This window comes from Punica granatum, chromosome 6, assembly GCF_007655135.1.
Source record: "Punica granatum isolate Tunisia-2019 chromosome 6, ASM765513v2, whole genome shotgun sequence".
In the NCBI taxonomy this organism is placed as follows: Eukaryota; Viridiplantae; Streptophyta; class Magnoliopsida; order Myrtales; family Lythraceae; genus Punica; species Punica granatum.
Genome location: NC_045132.1, coordinates 1,251,949 through 1,275,903, shown reverse-complemented (window position 1 = coordinate 1,275,903; position 23,955 = coordinate 1,251,949). Strand labels below are relative to the sequence as shown.

General features: G+C 36.4%; 3 protein-coding genes across 3 annotated transcripts; all 3 read right to left on the bottom strand.

Annotated features, from left to right (window-relative positions):
* Positions 1–1,808: 1,808 nt before the first annotated feature.
* On the bottom strand, positions 1,809–3,015 carry LOC116212553 (citrate-binding protein-like). The gene is made up of 2 exons (XM_031547222.1): positions 2,632–3,015; positions 1,809–2,501 (listed from the first exon to the last, which is right to left on the bottom strand). The coding sequence occupies exons 1-2, from the start codon at positions 2,842–2,844 to the stop codon at positions 2,064–2,066; spliced, it is 651 nt and encodes a 216-aa protein (XP_031403082.1). The 5' UTR covers positions 2,845–3,015; the 3' UTR covers positions 1,809–2,063.
* A 786-nt stretch (positions 3,016–3,801) lies between these two features.
* On the bottom strand, positions 3,802–4,667 carry LOC116210986. Its single transcript, XM_031545163.1, has 2 exons — positions 4,438–4,667; positions 3,802–4,312 (listed from the first exon to the last, which is right to left on the bottom strand). The coding sequence occupies exons 1-2, from the start codon at positions 4,665–4,667 to the stop codon at positions 3,802–3,804; spliced, it is 741 nt and encodes a 246-aa protein (XP_031401023.1).
* Positions 4,668–10,804: 6,137 nt separating this feature from the next.
* LOC116211783 (tyrosine N-monooxygenase-like) lies at positions 10,805–12,993 on the bottom strand. Its single transcript, XM_031546296.1, has 3 exons — positions 12,493–12,993; positions 11,847–12,321; positions 10,805–11,681 (listed from the first exon to the last, which is right to left on the bottom strand). Exons 1-3 carry the CDS (start codon positions 12,981–12,983, stop codon positions 10,986–10,988), a joined length of 1,662 nt encoding a protein of 553 aa, XP_031402156.1. The 5' UTR covers positions 12,984–12,993; the 3' UTR covers positions 10,805–10,985.
* Positions 12,994–23,955: the final 10,962 nt, after the last annotated feature.

The window sequence follows — 23,955 nt, the reverse complement described above, 5'->3', positions numbered from 1 at the left end:
TCTCACCGGAGATGGGTTGCGGAAGACTCTGGACACCATTTGTTACTGATTGAGGAGCCGATTCCGCCATTGCTGGTGAAGATTTGGCCTCCCACAGGCCTCTCAGCGGCGGAACCAGGAATCAGGCAGGCAGGAAGCAAGCAAGCAGGAATCAGGGGACGACTATTCCACAAGTGCACACTTCTCATGAGCATATCATCGAACACCTTACTTGCACGCAGAAGCAGCAAAATCGAGCTCCCGAACACTGGAAAGAGAACGACCAGACTAAAGCAGAGACGGAACCACCGACAGGAAGACAACACTGGAGACTCCGCGGGCTCTAATCATTTTTCTCTCCTAACATAATTTTCTTAATATTCATGTATATATGACTTAAATATTTTATATACATATGTCAATGAGTATTTTGGAAATATACTTGTATCTCAAGTTCTGTATATATCTATATATTATATATATAATAATTAAACTGAATAATCATATATATATATATATATATATTTAAATATCAGGTTGACTTTTCATGAAACTTTCAGATTATTATGATACGAATTTAAATTGAAAGGAATAATAAGGAATTAGTTTTTAAGTTTTAAATTCTTTTTTCTGATTTTTCAACTTATATAAATCTCCATAAACTATTTATGTACCACTTCGTTATTTCAAGATTTCTCTTTACAATCAAAAGCGCTAAAAATAATATGTAGTTGAAAGATTTTATCTTTGTATAAACAAACTTCAGATATATATATATATATATATATATATTATAAATATTAGGAAAATCATCGTTCTTTTTCAGTAGGAAGAAAGTATTTTTTATAGATACTAAAATATTTTCTTATGATTTTTATGAATATAATATATGGGGCAAATAGTTATGTAAAGGAAATTGCACTTTCCCTCACTTAACAAATTCCTAATTTTCTTTCTCAAATAAAATTTGAGTCTATCTATATTAAATTTTGAGGTGCTATTTTTCCACTCAATCGTCTATAACTATAAGTATATTCTCTATCTTCTCTTTATCGTTATTTTTCAATTTTGCATTAGAATTTTAATTTTATTTAAAGATCAGTGATACTCAAATAATCTCATGTAATTTTCAAGTGAAAAAAATTTCTAAATCAGTAATTTTTTTAAAAAATTCTTATTTTAAATATTACTTTCTACAAAAAAAAATATTAATCATTCCCGCGCAACATGCAGGTTCTCATCTAGTTCTCATAAATGAATCCTTTTTTTTATGTATACATAGTATTCAAAAGTCTAACAGGTTTTGACTATCTAGTTTGATCTGGATCAACCCATTGAGGTATAAATCTCTCCCAATCAAGAATTTTTGCCATTCACAAGAATCGACTTCGAGATTTTTCTTAAGGGGAATAAACGTTGAACCATTTGAACCAATCTTTGTTTGTCCTATAAGCTAATACTTACCAAATGCTCTCACATGGTCTTTTTTGCCTAATAGTCATGGAGGTCCATATTTTTTCGATTGTCATTATTTTTTCTTATTTGGTATGTAACCTGATGTCTAGAAGCTCAATGAGCCCTAACTTATCTAGTTCAAGCATGGCGGCCACTAAGGGGTCAAACTCTCTCAATTCAGGATTTCTCCATTTATAAGACTCGAACATGAGATATTGGTTAGGCGATTGTCATTGATTGATGATCTCAACCTTCAAGGGCATCCATTTATGCATAATTTCTTAATTTATTCTATTTATTTGAGATCAGTTAATATAGGTCCACTCATGATAATGGAACATGTAATCTCTATGTTATCTGACCATACTATAAAGAAAATGCATCTACTAATGGGCAAATTCCAGGATGCGCGTTGTTGCACTATATCCCCTTTATCTGTCGATAACTATTTAGTTTTTGAATTACTTGAATGTTGGTATCTCAAAATGAGGTGTGACGTACCATTGCAACCCAATCAAGCCTGTATTTGTTTCTTGGACATTGTTGCAAAATGTGAAATTTAGAAGCATGCCGGACCGGCTGGCTACAAGTTAATTTATTCTGTTGCAAATCACTTTCGAAACATTAAGTTACATCACACTCGACACAGACCAAACAAAACATAACTTGATTATATCATCCCAATCGCACTTCGTTAGGACCTTAATCCCCTTCCAACGGGACTCCATGTAGTAAGAATCATTGTCCTGTGCGTACACCCCGCATTTGAAGTAATGGGATGTGCCAAATCGACCCGCAGCCTCGAGCTTGAGCTTACCATCAATGTAGACCTTCACTTTGGAGGCGTCCACATCGTGGATCACGTTTAGTTTGAACCACCTGTTGTAGATATTCTGGACCCAGAGGGTTTCCCTGTAGTAATATAGTGATCCATTGTAAACCCTGAGCATCAGGTCTGTAGCGTGGGGGCTCGTCCCGAACACCTGCATGATGCAGACCCCAGATGTGCCGCATGGCACGTATGCATGACCCTCGAGCTGCCACACCCCCGAGGAGTAGTCGTATCCCTGCAAAATTTCAACCAAGGTGGAGACAAAAGTACATGTAATTCTATCTTGGTTCCAAACAGTATCACCCACTAGCGCTGACACGAAATAAAAAGTGGTTGAATAAATGAGGAACTAATGGTAAGTTTACTTGGATGCGGATTTCAGTCCGAGGGCTGGTTCGACTGGTGGGAGTATGAGGCTTATCCGTGTAAAGAACCCAGAGCCTGTGAACTCCATCACAGAAGCTGCACCTATGATCTTCAGGCAGGTCGTACGGTCTCTGAATCACAAGATTTGATCGATTCAGCGGAAGCAACTTGAACCCTCTGGTGGGATCGACGGGTCTCCAGGCAGTTGCCATTCGGTGGGTGAGAAAATGGGCGAGAAATGTGAAAGAGGAGAAAAAATCTGGAAAGAGCCCAATAAGCCATTCTTGGGAAGGTTTTGGTAGGAGCTTACTAAGAACTTATAAATGGACTTTATGTTTTAATATTTAGGTCTACGCCACCTGATATTCGAAATTCCAATGAGTCCCGACTAATTCACTCAGTTTGGCGCACTAATAGATAAAACTCTTTATAATGCAGATTTCAATTCACAAGATTCGGATCCAAAATATTACTTTAGGGAAAGGATATCAAATCATTTGAACCAATTCATATTATGTATGTAGTAAACTTAATAATTTATCTGAATGGAGGGGATCGAGGGAAAATTGGAGATAATGATTACGAAATAGAGAGCTATTCCATTCAAGTCATTTTATTGGTACCGAGAATATGTTACCTGAAATTATGGAACGAATCTTATGATCTTAAACTATATCCAATGCTAGTCTCTCTTTGAGTCTCTAAATTGGGCCCTATCATTGTCAGATAAACGCCACGTCGGATAGAGATCGACTCACTACTCCAGTCACAATCTCTGATTTTAAATCTCTTAACAGGCTCTACACACTTATATATATATATATATATAATGAATATAACAAAAAAATTAATTACTAATTATTTTTATTGATAATAATTTTATTGATACTAATTTTATCAAGAATTAATTACTAAAATTAATAATGAAATAATTCATTAATCTGTATTAATCAATAATAATTAATTACGAATGCTTAATAAAATTCATAAAATAATTTGAATATTACATTACGGAAAAAAATACACGAGCAACGAAAAGATAATTACATGATCAACGAAAAAAATACAAGAGCAACGGAAAAATAAATTTAGTTGACATTGCCGGCATGTTCAAATTGCTAAATATGTTTCACCAAGTCTGCCTGTAGTTGTCGATGGTGTTGTTTATCCTAAATCCGAATATATTCCTCATATGGAGCATATCTTTGTTGTTGTCGTTGAATTTGTGGTAAGCCGCCAATGGGGGGATTATCATTCTTCGAGCATGGATCATCGTTCTCCGAGCGCTGATCAAAGATGACATTATAGGTGTCCCTCTCAACCTCAACAATCATGTTATTCAATACAATGCAAGCTCTCATGATCATTCCAAATTTCTTCACGAACCATGATTGAGCGGGCCCACAAATAATAGCAAATCGAGCCTGCAAAGCCCCGAAAGCACGCTTTACATCTTTTCGTACCCTTTCTTGATATCTGGCAAGAAACCATCTCTTCTTTCCTTGAGGTTGAGGGATTGAATTCACGAACATTGACCATTTAGGATGCATACCATCTGTCAAGTAATATCCCGAGGTATAGTTGATGCCATTGATAGCATAATTTACCTCGAGAGCACGGCCTTCTAACACATCATTAAGAACCGGTGATCGGTCTAAAACTTTGATGTCATTGTCGGATCTGCCAACGCCAAAAAATGAATGCCATATCCAAAGTTCAGGTCCCGCTATTGCTTCAAGTATTAAAGTTGAAACTCCATGGTAACCCCTATACATTTCGTGCCATGCCTTCGGGCAATTTTTTACTCCCAATGCATGTAGTCGATGCTGCCCATCATGCTCAAGAAATCGCTTGACGCTTCAATCCGTAGTAGGCATTGGACATCTTTTGCATTAGGCTGGCGCAAGTACCGAGGGACGAAAACCGAGATGACTCGTTCACAAAACTTGTAGAGGCATTTGTTCGCATTGACGTCTGTTAGCCTTAGATATTTGTCAACGGCGTCAGAACCTACTCCGTAAGCCAACATACGCATGGCCCCAGTGCATTTTTTAGAGGGGATAAGCTTGCTCTGCCTACGACATATCTTCTCTGTTGGAAATATGGATCATCACTTGAGAGGCCGTCCACATTTCGAAGGAACAGGTGCTTCCTCATTCTAAACCATCGTCGGAATGTCTCAACAGAATGCATCAACTCGTCAACGAAGTAGTCCTGCATAAGGTGCTGATGACGTGATTCGCGATCCCTATCTATTGTCTTCCTTTTCAGTTTGGAGGAAAAGCTTTCACTAGAGACGGCCTGTTGCATCTTTTGAAGGAGGTCAATGTAGCGCTCATCTGTAGCATATTTCAACAGATCTTCTATCCAGCCCTATGGATCCACGGACTTATTGTTGGGATCATTAGGGTTTTCAGACATGTTTCGAAGGATATAAGTCAGAGATAAGGGGATATGAATAGGAGACGAGAGGATGTGGATCGGTGCATATAAAAGTGAAATCATTTTATAGAGAGGATTTCAACGGCTTCTTTCAATGACTAATTTCCAATTGCTACTTTCCAACAACTAATTTCCAATGGCTACTTTTTCATAAGTAAATTATTTATAGTATGTTTGGTTTTAGAGTTGAGTAGAGTTGAGTTTTGATTTTAATTGGATTATAATGATTGTGTTGTTGAATTATGATAAAAAGTGTGAAAAAGTAATGAATAGTTAAGAGAATTTAGTATTAAAAATTGAATTGAGTATAATAGAGTTCTATGTGGATTTATGTATAGGGCCCACCTTTTTTACTTTGAAGAATTGATTTTTATTGTGTAGTGAGTAGAGTTAAAGTTAAAGTTAAAATTTTAAAATTCGATTACAAAACCAAACAGAGTGTTAACAATTTGCAAAAACACATAACATAGTGAAATTTAAATTTCATTAGATGGGTAAATATTACAAACATAAATGATGACTCTGAACCCTGACAAATGAAACACTACAAGCATAATTATTAATTGAAAATCTTCGAAAGAGATTCCTCTAACAACCACTTATGAATGGCAATCATTTATAGAGAATAATTGCTCGTGTCAGTTGCCATGAGTCTTGAGGCAGATTCTATATGCTTTGCCTTAACTTTTTCGTGCATGATCTCGAACTCTTTTCCTTCATTCTTTCAATTCACCATATTGACTCTCTATACTAATAGCCAGAGACTTCACAATGTCTGTTGCCTCGCTGATATCGGTAGAAACTTCTTTCTTCCCTTTAGATGATTTTCCTTTAGCAATTTTTCTCTTAGCCGCATCTCTACCTTTTGGATGCACTTGAGAGTCAATATCCGCATTGCCAGTGGATGAGGTTGTGTATTCACCAGAAGCATTTGTCTTCATCCGCTTCGAACCTTCACCAGAAAATCGATAAGGGCTAAATATTTTGGTTCATGGTGGAGAATATTCCAATGCAACACCATGCTGAATTTTACGCCAGACGGCTGGTAGTATAAATTATGAGCCATCTCCATCACAATATCGTCGTTTGCTTCGCTTACTCTATGACGATCAGCTTGCACGTAGAATCCACAAAAGGACGCTATGGTTGTGCGAATCTTATGGAACTGTTGCTTCAATGAGTTAGACTTCTTCATGGAAAAGCGCCTACGGTTGACCTCTAGGCAATCCTAGTAGATCCTCTCCTAGAATGTAGCGTCGGGTTGATCATCCCTGACCACGGGATCTTGCCCAACATTTAGCCACGCACTGATTAACGACTCGTTGTTTTCCCATTTCCATCTTTGCCAGGTGTGGCTACTTTTATTTTAAGGTGTAACTTCTTCAGCGTCCGGGTCGATGCCATCGAGGCCACCGCTAGGAATTAGAGTGAACGGCGAAGGAGAATTCGTCTGTGGAGATTGACTGGACTCTACATTGGCGCTTCTAGATCCCAAACTCATTCCACCCATTAAGTTAGGAGAGTGAACCTGCAAATCTAACATTTGGGTTTAAGGGGAAGGGATACGGTTGGGGATCATAGGGTGTAAATAATGTGACTGATTGGAAAACTAATCATTACAGTTTTGGGAGTTAGAGTAATCAGAAGATTGGGAATTTAGATTTTGGGGGAAGTTTAGATACGGCATATAGTATCCAAAACGATTAACTTGGTTTGGATTGGCCATTTTTTTTTGTCGAAGGAGAGAGTAAGAAATTGATGGTGAAATTGGAGTAGGAGTTGGTAATTGAGTGTGAAATTGAAGTAGCAGTGAAAAATTGGATGTGAAATTGAAGTGGAAAATTATGTATTTATATAAGTTTTTTTTAAATATAAATTTACATTAAAAAAAAATTAAGGTCATTGAACGTCCAACGGCCTTAAATCTGGTTATTGGGGTTCGAGGGCCAAAAAACTAGTTGTTGAACCCAACAGTCATATTTTATAAAAATAAAAATAAAAAATAAAAAAAGGCAAAAAAGCTGTCGCGTGAGGCCCGCTACTGCATGGTCCTCACACGTCTCTCATCCGAGAGACACTCTAGTGGAGGGTGGGTTAAAGGGAGACACCACGTGGCGTCTTTCTCCCGGAGAGAGACCCCCCACTAGACTTAGTCTTATAGAGAGGTGACACACCGTTATTAATAATCATTAATAATCATTTTTCTCCCTTTTCCTCTCTAAATCATCTCCATTTAGACAAGCCAATAAAGAAACAAGATTATTTAATCTTGATCACGCTAAACCTATCTTGGCTATTCATTTTTCATTTTTCTTTTTAAGTCTAGACTGTCTGATATTTAGAAATTCATTATCTCCTATCGATATCGGAAGTCTCGTTTGCCTGATTAAGGGTAAAACTTTGTCTATAGTAAATTTTCTTTCTTCACAAGATTCAGATTGATTTTTTTTTCTTGATAGATGATTTGTCTTAGTTTTAACCTTAACTTTATAGTAGTACTTTTCTGTCTTGGTCAATTGGCTTATGCTCCAACTATATTAATATTCTGCTAATAATTAACTTCAATTGGCTTGGCTTATAATAGGCCCCGTTTGGATTGACAGTTAACTGATTTTAACTTTAACTTTAACTTTAACTCAACACACTACACAACAAAAATATATATTTCTCAATTCAAAAATTTTAACTTTAACTTTAACTCAACACACCACACAACAAAAACACACGTTTCCCAAGTCAAATTTATAATCACATCTCATTTGTCCTTTTCCACAATCAAAATCAAAATCAAAATCAAAGTAACTTTACCTCTGAATCCAAACGGCCTTTAACAAAATTGAGAGGAATCCGTAACCAAAAGAAAAAAAGAAAAAGTGAAATGCAATTTGCCGCCCCAAGTTCTAACGGTAAATGCTCCCGATCTCTAAACTTTCGATGATGGAGATTAATTGGGTTGATCAGGCCTTCGGCATGGGCCTAATTACCAAACGGCAAATTCTAACGGCATGACTTTGAATCATAATGATACATTTGGTACATTAGTTCAACTCTTTAGTATTTAGTTTAAGTATTTAGTATTTTTACTATTTATAATGAATTATATTAAATACTAAACACTTGAACTAAAATACTGAACATTTGAATTGAAATTATAAATAATAAACACTTATACTAATTACGAGTACTAAAAGTATTAGACACTTGAACTGAAGTACTAAACATTTAAATTGAAAGTACTAATACGTGTTGTCATGACTTCGAGTCATGCTAGAAAGATCCTAGACTTTATATGGACTTTATGATTAATCTTTTAGGTCTGCACCATTTGGTATTCAGAAACCCAATGAATTCTGACTAATTTAAGTCGGGTTAAATTGATCCACTGATAAGTGAAGCTCTTTATAAAAATGAATTTTATTTATTCATAAGACTCGATTTCGAGATGCATGCTACTTTAGACGAAGAGTATTGAATAATCTGAATTGACCGACGACTTTATGATTTGTCCGAATGGAGCTGATCCGGAGGAAAATGGAGAAAATAATTCTGAAATAGAGAACTATTCATTCAAATAATTTTTCTGGTACTGAGAATATGTTACCTGAAATTAAAGGAACCAGTCTTATAATTTTATGCTGAGACAAGAAAAAGTCTCGATTTGAATGGGAGTGCTCGGAGAGATGACAATTCTTTATTAACAATTATTTTCTCGCTTTTCCTCTCTAAATCATCTCCATTTAAACTATGGTTAGTAATCTGTTAATCACAGAATTTAAAAAACATTTCAAAAAATTAAAAAATTGCAAAAAATCAAAGAGGTGGTTGACTTCGGGTATTAGTGACGCTCAATCAATTTTTTTGATGAGATCTTATGTGTACTATAAGCTCATTGACGGCAATTAATCTCATTGGGAGCATCGACTTAGGTCCTAATGACAAAGTATTTTCACTGAATTTCGAATATCTGTACTACAAATAAATTCTATCCCTTATGAGCTTTTGATCAATTTAACGATCACGGGAGGAACTTTCTGTTCTATTTTCTACTTTTGGAATAAGTGATGATGTTTTTTAGACTTCCAACATATGTGCAGGGAGAACCACAAGTTCAAGATTACAGATCGAAATTTTGTCAGCTAACTAAATCTCATAGAACAAATAAAACCCAAGACCAAACATTGTGTTGGCTATCCTTCCAATTTGGAAGAAGTTGGGCTCTAATCTTGTTGGGCTTTTATTGAGCTTTAATAGGTCCAAGAACTCACTTTTATTAGGGTTTATTTTTCAGCAGAGGTGGCAGAATTGAGATTAGATCAGCAGTACAGAGCAGCAAAATACAGAGAGCAGCAGAGCTGTTTTTCCAGCGCGCAGCTGGAGATCAAACCTCGATCGGGACGTCAAACGAACTCCGATTGAGACAAAATTTTGGTAGCAGCTTCACAACACGTGGGGCTAAGTTTTGAACAGTCATAATTCCTATTTGAGCTCTGTAGGTGCTGTTTCAGCTGACTTTATAAACCACACAGTGTGGGTAACGAATTTGGTGTTTGGATAATCCAAGAGAGTATGTCTCTTGAGTTTGGTGATCCAGGGGTTTACCTTTGATGAAAAACATTGCGTAACCTTCATTGATAGTGGATCGTTGATTCGGAATTGGTCCCGTGGTTTTTCCCCACATCGGGATTTTCCACGTAAAATTATTGGTATTCTTTTGTTTACTGCTTTGTTGTTTGATTTGATTGGTTCCTATCTCGATTACACTAGTAAGAGAGGAAGATTAATCGCTGCGTTGTTATTTAGTTGAGCACACCCTTCCCAACAGATTGCAACTTTCGGTAGAGAAGAAAAACTCTCCAATTCCTCATCCCCAAAAAAAAAATTAAAGGAAAAGTGAGGCAAATAGACAATATTCGGCTTTGCCATTTAAAGAACTTCTTGCAGCACACTACTAATATTTGTTTTCTTATAACAGTGTATACCACCACCTCCAAGAATTCAATAAATTCTGATTAATTCAAGTTCGAGTCAGATCGGCCATAACAATTCTTTTTTTTCTGCCAAGGCCACTGACAAACATATAAAAGCCCAATAACTGCTATCCTGGGCCTTTGATCTGCAAAATCTGTACATATATTTTCTATTGCGTCTAGCCCACCCACTTCTTTACCATAATAATATTCTCAACCTTCAATTATGGCAAGCACACCCTACATGAGCCCTACAAAATGGATAGTTTTATTTTTTTTTTTGGAACCTATAATAATGTTTATTTGAACTTACAACATGGTAATAAAACGATCCGGAGAGTATATTTAAGATCGGAAAGAAGAAACAATTAATTCAACCGAAGTGTGTGAATCAAGCCATTTTTCCACCCGAAACAAAAATGTAATTGAAGCCCAAGGGTATTGTAGGCATGATTGTCGTTTAACTCTACATCATTGAACAATATTGAGTCGGTTAATCCATGCTAAAAGAGTTTTACTCTTTAGTAGACTGACCCGACTCGAACTGGATTAGTCGGGGCTTATTGAGTTTTTAAATACTGAGGTAGACACTAGGAAAAGAACCTCACAAATCTTTGTTATCGAAATTAACCGCATAAAGCAAGCTAGGCTTATAAAAGAACATTTATTTTCTTTTTTATTTTTTTGTTACAAATGAGATTCCATTTATAAAAATGAAATGCTATATAAATTTATCAAAAAAAAATACTATATAAAAGAGCACATGTAATATCATTGACAAAATAAAATATAGATCTCTCGTTTCCTAAAGAAAAGTGTATGTCACTACACTACAACTTCTTTCTTTATTCTCTTGTTCTTAATAACCCAATAAAAAAGCATGTATCACCCAAGGAAATATATTCTCTTAATATTTGATGTTATGCATGCTCTCATTCTAATGTTTAACTTTTATTCGTTCCATGATGTATATGCTCTTTCTCGCTATATTGGTATAGATGTAGAGGCAGGCGAGGTTCGGCACATGCAACCAATGGATCGGCCAGACATAGTTCATGTTTTGATTCCTCTAGGTTGATCTCCGATATCTCCGGTGGCTTCTCCCAGGAAAAACCTTGGACCATCCTAGCTAGTAGCATGATGGTCATAGTAGTCCCGAGAGCCATGGCGACACAGCCTCGCCGCCCCGTGCTGAAGGTTATGAACCGCAGGTCAGGCTCCGTCAGCACGACCTCATTGGAGGAGCACTCTTGCCTGTTTCCAGCATTGCCGTTCGGCAGGTGCCGCTCTGGTCTGAACTCCAGGGGTCTGTCCCAGACCTTAGGGTTTCTGCCTAGTCCCCTCCGGCTCAGGAGTATGTGGCTTCCTTTGGGAATACGGTAGCCAGCGACAACCGTATCGTACAGGGCCACATGTGGGACATTGAAGGGAGCGAACGGGTGGAGCCTAAAGGCTTCCCTAGCGCATGCCTTGATGTAGTTAAGATTAGGGATGTCTTCTTCTTTGACAAGTCTCTCTTTCCCCACGACCCTGTCCAGTTCTTCCACGGCTTTGTTAAGGATCTCAGGATTATTAATCATCTCTGCCATGACCCACTCCACCGCGTTTGATGGATTGTCCACTGCCGCCATCATGATCTCCTGCGTCAAAATAATAAAACAAATATATGTATAACAACTTTATTGCACTATTTAACTTACATGGAATGGTGTTTTCCTGGCTGGACTCGACATATACTTGTTCGGTATAGTTGCAGTAGCAACCATTGCAGGGTAATGAAATTAACCATTTTAGTGTAATCTTACCCTGGTCTCTGCGGCGATCTCTTCTGGTGTAAGCAACGGCTTCCCATTTGCATCCATAAGTGTAATCAAAACATCGAGCAAATCCTGAGGTTCCATCATTTTGAACTCATTTTCATCTCGAAATACACGACCATCATTTTCCCTCCATTTTAAGATCCTCTCTTTAACAATAGGATCATGGTACTTGCAAATAGTCTCAACAGCATCCTTAATTATCTTTTCATGTCCATCTAAATCAAGCCCTTCCAAGTAAGGAAAGTAGTCCGATACACAGAATGCGTAAAGGTACTTTAGTGTTGTGAAGAGTGCATCCACATGCTCTTCTTCCCTGAAAGTTGGAGCTCCATCATCTATGATCTTATCTACGAAATATCTCCGATCAAACATCAATCTCCGGACCACGTTTGCTGAATAGTGCTGGCATGCAGTTCTTATGTTCACTCTCCCAGAGTTTTTGCTCCGATAGTAAATGTACCTATATTAGAAAATGCAACTTAGTAAGCGACCGAGAGGATGTGAAGAAAGGGGAGATCGATGCAGTGGTCCTCATGAAAAATATAATGGAAAAACATATGTAATGCATTGCGGAAACTGTGAAAATTGCCATTGATATATACTACATTAATATGTATATCAATATATACACCTGACTAGGTTATCTGCTTCCTTGGCTCTTTTATCATGGAGCCACCGGTGTCTCGCGGGAGAAATAACCTCTGATATCAACACCTTCCTCATTTTCTTCCAGCTCTCTCCATATGGCGACATAACTGCTGTTATGTATCCGCTACTCAGGATGCGAGAAGCCATAGATAATGGCCTCGAAGTGAAGATCGCGTCTTGCTTCTTGAGGAATTCTTGGGCGATCTTGGGGCAGGTCACTGGGATCACGTGCACGTTCCCAAGGCGGAAGCATGCAATGTCGGTGTCCATCTCCTTCATCCAGCCAAGGATCCACCTGAATGCCGGTCTCCTACTGAGCATCTCTGGCATGCATCCGACAACTGGCCAAGGTACTGGCCCCGGTGGCAGCTGGGACCCCCTGGATTTTGTTGAACGTTGGTCAGTAATACTTTGGTACATGAGTTTTGCTATGTAAAAGAGAAGAAACGCTAAAAGGAGGACGAGGAAAGCCATTGTTGGTTAAATTTAGTGGAGGAATGTTTTGCTAATATGACAGAGGGAGGCCTGCTTTTATAGAAGAAGGGTTTGGACATATGTGAGAGTTAGAAGGGGGTTACCATATATTCACCCAAAAAAAAAAAGAAAAAAGAAAAAATAGAAGATTGCCATATAGGCTGTGTTTGGTAGACCGAATTTGGAATGGGATAAGGATTTCATAATGTTATTACCAAAAAAAAAAGGATTTCAACACTCTGTTTGATTTCAGAATTAAAATCATAAAAATTTTAACTTTAATTTTAACTCAACACACTACACAACAAAAATACACATTTCCCAAGTCAAAAATTTTAACTTTAACTTTAACTCAATACATTACACAACAAAAACACACGTTTCCCAAGTCAAATTTATAATCTCATTTCATTTGTCATTTTCCACAATCAAAATCAAAGTTACTTTAACTCCGAAACCAAACGCACAGCAAAATTTTTTGCTGCTTTTGATTTCAAAGTAAGATTTTAAAATCAGATTTTGAAAAATAGTGGTATAAATGGTTATGTATGGGGCCACCATTTGACTTTGTATGAATTATTTTGTTTTGTTGTGGAAAAAAAAGTAATATAAATGGGGTCCACCATTTGACTTTATATGAGTTATTTTGTTTTATTATGGGTAGAATTAAGTTAAAGTATGATCTCATTTATAATCTCATTTCATTTGTCATTTTCCACAATCAAAATCAAAGTTACTTTAACTCCGAAACCAAACGCACAGCAAAATTTTTTGCTGCTTTTGATTTCAAAGTAAGATTTTAAAATCAGATTTTGAAAAATAGTGGTATAAATGGTTATGTATGGGGCCACCATTTGACTTTGTATGAATTATTTTGTTTTGTTGTGGAAAAAAAAGTAATATAAATGGGGTCCACCATTTGACTTTATATGAGTTATTTTGTTTTATTGTGGGTAGAATTAAGTTAAAGTATGATTTTAAGATCACACTTCGAAATCAAACAAGCCCGACTTTATCTCTTGCTTTTTTTGTGTGATTAATTTTTTGTGGAGGAGAGAGTGAGAGAACAGAGGCCACTATAGGAGTGATCTGCTCCTAGCCACCGGAAGTGGAAGCGCTGAAGAGGATGAGAAAGAGACAGAGACAGACACACACAGACGGACTTGAGAATGTCTGACGTCTGTCGGAGACCCCCTTCCGGACGGAAAAAGAAGAATGATGCTTTCGTTTCTTTGCAATAACGGAAAAGCGCTTCATTTTGTGGAAACCGTTTTCCCTTGAAAAGTGTTTTCCACAGTCCAGTAAAAATGAATTGGAATGTAACTTGAGCTTGGTTTCTAGATCCATAACTTGCTGCGTTTGAAAAGTTAGACTAATTTTAGAATCATGATTTTGATTTTAACTCAACACACTACACAACAAAAATACACGTTTCCCAAATCAAATTTATAATACCATCTCATTTGTCTTTTTCCACAATCAAAATCAAAATCAAAATCAAAATTAAAATCTTGATTTTAAAATCACATTAACAAATCAAACGCAGCCTTAAGCATCCTCGAGGTCTCCAGTAACCCTATGTCGTCATTGAAGTTGGCCGAAGAGCCTTTGGATATACTAAAAGGTGACCCTTATTGATTTAGGTTGGTAGAAGAAAGATGGTCAATTGAGATAATAAATACTAAAAAATAAACAATTTTCTGTAAAATATTTTTTTAAGAACATATCATACGAAATAAATGGATTTTAAGAACATATCTAGGAAGTATAGGCTGTTTTTTTTGTCGGGATGCCCAATAAGTTTCGACTAATATAGTCGAATCGGATCGGCTAATTAAGCGGTAAAACTTTCTCAGCATGAATTTTTTTCATTTATAAAACTTGAACCCGAAACCTTACTTAAGAGTAATAAATGTCAAACCACTTGAATCAATTCACATTAATTAATTTTTCCCACATATTTGGCGACCATAGAATAGAGATAAAACTTTCAAATTCTTTTCCCAATCCAAAGCGCTGTCTACCAAACCCGACCCATGTATATGGAAACCCCTTCTAAGTTCTAAATATGCACATGTGGAAAATGGGTGTGATATAAATATTGTGTAATGGAAAGATACGTGGCACATTTATTGACACTACAATAAAATAGTTTATTAGCAACTAAATGATCAATTTCAATTGCTAAAAAATAATTTTTAACAACTATAATATTTTTTCGACAGTACATATATTTAGTTGTCAAATCTTTAGCTATTTAACTGTGGCAACTGATACACAACCAAATTATTTTAGTTATTGTAGGTTTTAGTAACTATATTTTACTATTTGCATATCAGTTGCTACAGTTCAGTAGATAATAGACTTAGCAACTAAATATATGTATAATTAAAAAATATTTTAGTTGTTAAATATTACTTTTTAGCAACTAAAATTGTTCATTTAGTTGCTAATAGATTACTTTTTTGTAGTGTGATTTCTAGGACATTAAGAACATCTGGAGCTTCGGCCTGTAATTCACCCATGAAAAATAAGATTTTAAGATATTCTTGTATTAGATTATAGACTTCCCTTATAATCGGAAAAAAAAAGACATTAAGAACATATATAAAATTTATTTAGCTGAAAAATTATATAATTAGTAAAGAAAAAAAAATATGACGGTGTAGAGAGAGGAAGAGGAGGGAGAAATCGCCCATTAACTACAGATGATATAGTGGCCCTCATTTAATTCAATTATTTTTCTAAGGATATTTTGGGAGAAGGGAAGTTGTCCCCACCGACCTTTATTCTCCTATTTATAATATATATATATATATATATATAAGTTAGAGAGTAATACGAAAAAGTACCGCGACAGTATTTTTTCGAAAAGCTTAACTCACGATTGATTGTTTTTCAGCTATTAGGAGAATTTAGTATCATTAATAAAATCACCAATTATTATAATATACAAAAATTGGGGAGGGATATAAGTTAGGAAGCACCATGAATATAACTTTTTTTTGAAAATTTAGTTCGTAAGTCATGGTTGATTGTCTTTTCAACTGCTTTGAGAATTTAATATCATTAATAAAATTATGATAATTTTTAGGTGACATAATATTGTTAATAATTATGCTAAAATGATGAAAAGAACTTCTTCATTCTCGAAAAAGTAGTACATGTTTTCTTGAAGAGTAAAAACTAGGGAGGGATATAAGTTAGGAAGCGCCATGAATTTTTTTTTTTTTTGAAAATTTCAGTTCGTAAGTCATGGTTGATTGTCTTTTCAACTGCTTTGAGAATTTAATATCATTAATAAAATTATGATAATTTTTAGGTGACATAATATTGTTAATAATTATGCTAAAATGATGAAAAGAACTTCTTCATTCTCGAAAAAGTATTACATGTTTTCTTGAAGAGTAAAAACTCTTGCTAGCTATGAATAAATATAAAAAACCGATCTGCAAAAACATAAAATTCTCGCAATAATGTATGAAGTGTCTTCATAAATTTCAAATAAATCAAATTTAGTTAATTTTGTCAGGAACCTGCCCAATGCTCGGGCCTGCGGCTAGATATAAAGAGGTACTATCGCTTACATATTGTGACCAATCTAATTTCAAAAAATATTGTTAGATGCGAAAATAAGTTCCTCTTATCCTTTTTTGATAAATAAGTTCCTCTTATTTTTCTTATATGATTCATTAACCCAATGAGCGTATCGATCTACTTATGAATTAATTTGCATTTTTTATTTGTTTTACTGTGTCTTATAATCTGTTGTGAGAGGTAATACTGGATAAAGACGTGGAGTGTGAAAATTAGGGTCATGGAGTTATGGGATGCCATGAACACAAAATAACGATTTGATGAGTTTTAAATGTTTTCTTCCTACTTGAAAGATAAATAACTGTTAGAGGTGTCTCGCATCAAACCCGAATGACCCGAAGACTCAAAAACGAGAACAAAGATCGATTGAGGATAAGGAATCTGTGAAGTGTGCCAAGGCACAGACCAGAGTCTGCTTAGGCACATTTTAACTGAGATGCTAGAATTTTGATGCTGAGGCACCAAATTTTCATGCTGAGCCACAGATGGTCGAGTGCGAGATATTCTCGCGATTATGTTTCCTTTTTGGTGCGATTTCCGTTGCAACTCAAGAGGAGATATTTCTAGGGATATTCTAAAATGTTTTGGGTATATCCTTGTATCTGTAAATACGATAAGGGAGTCTTGTATCAAGATATGTTGTGTGAGAATCACATGTAATCCTCGTGAGAAGTTCTAGGATTATTCTCTTGGAGTTTTTACGGTTCATAGAGTAAGAGAGTTGTAAAAATTGAGAGGATTGTGAGGCTGTTCCCGGGTTGGGCCTTGTAATGGGGGTTAGGAATCACAAGTTTGATCTATGTTATAATCTTCTGTTTTCGATCTAGTGGATACTCCTACTTTATCTATGGATGTTTCCCCTATCTTGCGGGTTTTATCACGTATATTTGTTGTCATTTATTTTTCGATTTCTCGTTATTCTAATCTCGTGTGGGAATTTTGTTGAAAAATAACTCTCTTCACTTTTATTTTTAAATGAAAAAAGCAATATTTTATTGTAACATTTCATATTGTTATTTTTTATTCAATGAGTAGAAAATAATATAATTATTTTAATTGTGGGTTTTAGCATGATAACTCTAGCCATGGATGCATGTATAATCTTATAAAATTCAGTTAAAATTTTTTTAAAACTTTTTCATATTTATATCTATATATAAGAAAAAAATGTCCGGACATAATTATTACACCGTCACATCATCAAAAATAAAATCGGAGCTCTCTCGTTTTTTCATGTCATCACTTATATACTAATGAAATCTTTTATATTCTTTTTTCACTAATTATGCAATAGAATATATAGATTATATGCATATAGCTCAATATAATATAAACAAGAGAACAAAATATGCATTAGACTATATACATTAGTTGTTATTTAAGAAATATTTTTTATATTCTTTATATACATTAGCTCCAACCACAATCGAGTTGCCTCTATTCTAATGTATACATTATAATGTATATCTTTGAGTTAGCACAATCAGTAGACTACATAGATTATTATAAAATATTCTAATCTATATAATATGAATATATATAAATTATAGATTTCGTTATATATATATATATATATTCTAATGAATAAAAGATGCTGATTTACTTTGTACAAACCCGAATTTCGTCTTGTCGGGGCTCGCATGTTTACGCAATGATCGCAGACCTCGGAAGTATCCACCTTCTCGGGGGACGTTTGATTGACGAGTGTGAGAAAAATTCGTCGCTACTTGTTTACGACCCAATGGTCGAGGGCCGGTAAGTTGCCCAAGTCTAGGGGTAAGAAATATATTTAGTTTGCCAAGGCTTATGGTTTATGGAACAGAGGGTTCCAAGTTCGGAGGTTCTGTTACATACAGGCCTATATCTTGTATGTCCTGTCGGTACTCTAGTTTGTCTAAAGTTTACCATTTTTAGTTTGTTTACCGAATAAGTTAAGTTTCGCTCATCTGACTCGGTTTGACACCGTAAATTCTTAAAAACGATTGATTCGGGCTAAGGGACCGAAAGAGGAGCGGATCCTCATATCAGGGGATCGGTCCACCGTCTTCGCGTCTTGGCTAACCAGACCATTCACCGTGTGAATCGGGCCAGTGACTCATGTGGTCCCGCTCGTCTTAGGGACCTAAACAACCGATTCGATTGGTTTCGACTCTCAGACCTCGCACTTGTCGACCGGGATCGTTACATGAATGAATGTACAAATAAATGCTTCGCAATTTATTCTCAATAATAATTATAGATACAATAAATGGATCCCAGTCGATTCGCGGTTGGCCAATATTTCGCTCGCACTCGTCGTGAGACTGGAAGACCAAAATAAAAATTAAAGCGAAGCTGGCTCATGAGACCCGGAGGTTAGGTCTAACCAAACCAGCGGTTCTCAGGAGGACCAAATGGTCCTTGAGATATTCGTGGGATCGCTCGAGCTCTCGGGTGATTTTATAACCTCGTTTCATGCATCTTGAACAAAGTCATCCTCCGCTTTGATGATACTCGGGTCGGAACGGTGACTCGAGGCTAGATCCCATATTGCATTATGCGTGTCCTATGGGTTCGGACTCGAACCGCAATAAAATAGACAAAAATAGATAAAAGCAGATAAAATAGACAATGTATGAATTAATTGTCATGTTTACGTGATTATTAGATTATCTTCTGGGGTCGCTTAGCAAACATGTTTCTATCCTAAGTAAACAACAACAGAAAATGACATACGCGATGAAAATTGGACATGGATCTCCCTATAAGGCCATGTAGCATTCGACTTTGCTTAAGAAAGGATTTGACATACATGAGTTGTCAAGCCCTGAGTATGTGAGTTTATTTTAAGTTTGTCTGTTTTCTGACAATGAGAGATTAACATATTATTAATGAAGTGTGTTTTGCCAAGATTCTAAAATCTAGGGTTCTGCCCTGACCATTTTCCAGTGTTTAGTTATGTCAAGTTCAAAATTAATCTTTATTTTTACCTAATGTAAGCACAAACTTAGGAAAGTAGGAACGCGAAATACCACGGAGGTGCCAAGGTCTCACTCGTGCCCTATGAAGGGCTGGACATCCTTTTGTGGGCCGTTCCCGCTCACATCTCTTGTCCATTTACTAAAGCGCCAGAATCTATGCTAAGATAATAGAAACACTCCGGTCAAGTAAAGAGGTCCATGCAGATAAGACCAGTGTCTGCATGGGCTGCCCGTCTTTACCCATGGCTCGAAGTTTTTAATCACCCTAACCCTAGGGTGTTGGTAAATCTTGAACCAATCGTCATGCCCTTGAGTTAAAAAAAATGCATTTTGCGTGAAGGTAAATTGAGATTGCGCGATATGGACCGTCGAGGTCGGTAGTCTGTGTCGACAGCTCCACCGGAACCCCGAAGGAGTCTAGATATCCATGCTTTGCGTACTACGTATCTCAGTATTTTATTAAAATGTGAGTATTGAAAAGGACATGGCTACCGGTTCATGATATGTCGACACGATTACAGATTATTAGTCGGTTCATATAATTTTATTAAAAACTCGAGTGAGTTAATTAATTAGTTGAGTGAATCGTCCCAATTACAACACGTGTGTGGTTGGTTAAATGGAGTGAACTCGCTAAATACTTTGAATTTGTGGGTTTCAGATCGTCGAATCTACTATGGGTGGATTGCCCAAATGGGATCCTAATCCCCAATCGCTTTAATTATCGAAAGTGACTCGTGACAGGAGGACTGGGACGAGTCCTAGAAGACCAAGAGGGCCTCATCAATGATGGCCGAAACTCTCTTGGACCGTTGTGGGCTCGCGACGGTTTTGGATACACGAATCTCTGCAAGTTGCTTCCTACTAGCGTGTTAAAAGTGTGATTAATCGTAAAAAGGGTATCCACATGGAAAATGAGATTTCACAAAAACCAGAAAACAAGTTAAATCAAGGAGAGAGAGTCCACTAGTTGACCTGAGATGGATCAAGGGGTTCTCGGCCACTTCCCTTAGGGAATGGCTAAGAGAACCATTGACCCGACTCAAGTCTCGTGCGGTCTCGTTGCCCTGATTTTAACCGTTCTCGCATGCTCAAATCATCAAACACGATAATAACAAACATACATGAGGTTGATACCGCCATGATAGCAATGAATGCCTAAAACACAAAATACACGACTGAATCGGAATTGAGGATAGCGCCACAGACTTGGGTCAGGTAAGGGAGGTCACGGCCACTCCTTCAAGAGGATGGCCGAGAACCCCTCTACCCAACATGGGTCTGAGGTAGTTTCTATGACCCGCTTCGCATGCCAAATATACATAAACACATAAATAACACAATATTGACAGGATTGGATAAATCGATACTGGCATGGGAAACGAGAAAGCGTAAAAACAGGGGAAACAATAAAAATCTAGGAGGAGGAACCCATCACGAGCTCAAGAGAGTCAAGGAAGCTCTCGGCCACTTCCCTTAGGGTGTTGCCTAGAGGCCATATGGCTCCCTCGAGCCATGATGGTCTTGTCAACCTCGATTCCAACCTTTTTCCGACATGCTAACACATAAATAACACGACATTGATAGTAATCGATAAAATGGCACTAGCACGGTAAATGAGGAAGCGTAAAAACACGGGAAACTATAAAAATCAAGTAGGAGGATCCCGTCATGGGCTCCTGAGAGTCAAGGAAGCTCTTGGCCACTTCCCTTAGGATGTGGCTGAGAGGCCCGATGGCTCTCTCGAGCCATGATGGCCCTCTCGAGCCATGATGGCCTTCTAACCTCGATTCCAACTTTTTTCCTTCATGCTAACACTTAATACATTACTTCATGATCATGGAAGCAAGCTAACGACATTTCTAAGCAAAAGCATGCATTAAGTTGGTCGGGGATCGCTTTATCTCCCCACAAAATTAGAAACTAAAAGTCCTAACTCATATAATTCGAGAGAATGTTATACATATGCCTCGGGGCGTGATGGAAAGCTTGCTGGCTCGGTTGTGGTGCAGAGGGGGTCCGCTGCCTCAGTTGAGCCAAGAAAGAACCTGGCTGGAAAAGGAAAATGGGTATGCTAGGAAGCAAAAAGGTGGAATACTCCCATTGAGAATGTCCTAAGAAGAAACGAAAAATCGAGGGCTGTTTGAACCCTAGTCCCCAAAAGGGGGCGCTTTGGTGTAATGTGCTAGGAGTGCTTCTAGTTAGGACCCCGTGCAACATACTGCCCAAATAGGAAGAACCTGGAAGGTAAAAATGAGAGGCTATTTGAGACAAGGAAGCCAAGAAGGCTAAGAAGAATATAGCCAAGGAAATTTCGATTCCTAAACCTTCAAAAGAGCAAAATCCTTGGTGTCCTAATAAATATGGACATGAACCAGAGACTTGTGCCAGCATCGTCAGGATCAACGATGACCAGACCACTAGTCATCAGGATAATCCCTTAAAAGAGGACATTGAGGAAGAAATTCCTAAGGAGTTCAATCTCCTTGATGAGCTGATGTCTTAAGCTATGATCCCTAAAACTGAGGACAATTAAGATTTGTTGGGAGAGCCATCGGGGAAATTTGACTATAGAGTCAAATATTGAGCTCCTCCTAGTTTATACATGAACAAACCCATAGTTCCTACAAGATGGGGATTTGATGACGAAAGTCATGAACAACTCCAAGGGGTTGATGGCCAAGGCCATGAAGGAGACAAACTTGCAGGAGACTATCAAGGATATTACTTTGACCCTAATCTTGATCTTAAGACATTTGGAATTTCTAGGGTTTAATTACGCTAGGGGTACAAAATGTTTCAGAAATGTAATACTTTGGTACAAAAAGAAAAAGTTGTAACAATCGAGTACACAAGTTTTCAAAAATGTTGCAATCACATTCTCTTAATTTCTGATTAACATTGTTAGCAAATGCTGACATGGCTGCTGACGTTTGAAGAAGCAACAAGCATGGCTCTATTTTTAAAATAAAAAAGTTTACTTTTTAAATATAAAAATAAATAAACAGAAATAAAATAAATAATTTTTTTAAAAAAAAAGCATGTCAAGAGCCCGGTCGATGTCACTGGCGGCGAAGAGCCCGCTGACGACATCGGTCTGGGGTCGGATCGTGCGGGTTGTGGCGCCCCCGCCCTCGATTCAAGAGAACTCCCGAAGATCTCTAGGGGATCTGTCGAATTAGGGCGATATAATATATTTAGATTCCTACTTCTATTATTATGCATAATTGTAATTAATAAATTATATAAATTCATAAGGAAATATTTGACCTTGTTCTAGTAGTCAATATAGTGTACACTTCTTCGTGGATATTCCATTGAATGTCCCCGCTTCTTTTCTCTTGAAAATCTTTACGATAATTATTTTTCAAATATAAAAATTTTTAGAAAATAATATCTATTTTTTGGCAAAATATTTAGTTTTATTAATTTGAATATTTTGTAAGATCAAATAGATTTTGAATTTTGTTGGAAATTACAGTTTAAAAAATTATAAAGAAATGAATCAGACCATATGGTGTTCCTATACCAAATAACCTAATGGCTAGTGACCTTATTCCAAGAAATTCATTTTCTGCAAGAAAAATACGAATCCATGAGCCCTATTTTTATTTAATATGTCCCATATAAATTTCATTGACAAATATTTTTATTTAAAAAAATATTTTTGGCGAAAACTTCGACCTATTTCTTATAAACTTTTCATTAGTAAGTTGTTTGAACAATTTCTTATTTATAAAGTTATTTGAACAATATCTTATTTATAAAATATTTTGACATATTATCAAATGAAATTCTTATGAATATTTTGTAGAGAACTCTCGAACCCATTTTAGATGAAATTTCTATTTATAACAATCCATCAAAAATGCTGAAAGTTTCTTTACAATAACTCCCATCTGTATCAACTGATCATAATCATTTTGAGATATACCTTACTTACGCATGTCCACCTATTTAGACCATAGCAAAATGTAAATTTTGAAATCATTCTTATTGCAACGAAATGTCCATTCATTACCCATAACAAGTTTTATATAATGAAAGCATATACATCCTTGTCACTAATGTGTTTGAAGATCACTAAGGCTCGAACATAGATTTGTCGGAGCCCATTGAGTTTCTGGATATCAAATGGTGCAAATCAAAATAATAGAGAAAAAGCTTTCTCCAGTGAAACGTATTATTTTGCCCTTCCATCCACGCGATGAACTTTTCAAAAATGAAAATATGCGGTTGATTAATTATAATTGATTGAATCTACGAAAAAAATGCAATAGCTTGTCCGCCAAAGATGGGTAAGCACCCGTTGGATTTTAAAGTGTAATTTTACAACTGATAAAAGAGTACCCAACTAACAAATAACAATAAGATATAACGGGTCATTTCTAAGTAATGAATAAACAAAGAAAATT

Excerpts from the sequence above, each read along its gene's own strand:
- LOC116210986 (XM_031545163.1), bottom strand. The coding sequence starts at position 4,667 with ATGCGTATGTTGGCTTACGGAGTAGGTTCTGACGCCGTTGACAAATAT. Across the intron at positions 4,313-4,437 it reads ATCGACTACATGCATTGGGA|ATCCGACAATGACATCAAAG; the intron begins GTAAAAAATTGC and ends TGGCGTTGGCAG.
- LOC116212553 (XM_031547222.1), bottom strand. The coding sequence starts at position 2,844 with ATGGCAACTGCCTGGAGACCCGTCGATCCCACCAGAGGGTTCAAGTTG. Across the intron at positions 2,502-2,631 it reads GGACTGAAATCCGCATCCAA|GGATACGACTACTCCTCGGG; the intron begins GTAAACTTACCA and ends GAAATTTTGCAG.
- LOC116211783 (XM_031546296.1), bottom strand. The coding sequence starts at position 12,983 with ATGGCTTTCCTCGTCCTCCTTTTAGCGTTTCTTCTCTTTTACATAGCA. Across the intron at positions 12,322-12,492 it reads GAAGCAGATAACCTAGTCAG|GTACATTTACTATCGGAGCA; the intron begins GTGTATATATTG and ends TTTCTAATATAG. Across the intron at positions 11,682-11,846 it reads AGATCGCCGCAGAGACCAGG|GAGATCATGATGGCGGCAGT; the intron begins GTAAGATTACAC and ends ATTTTGACGCAG.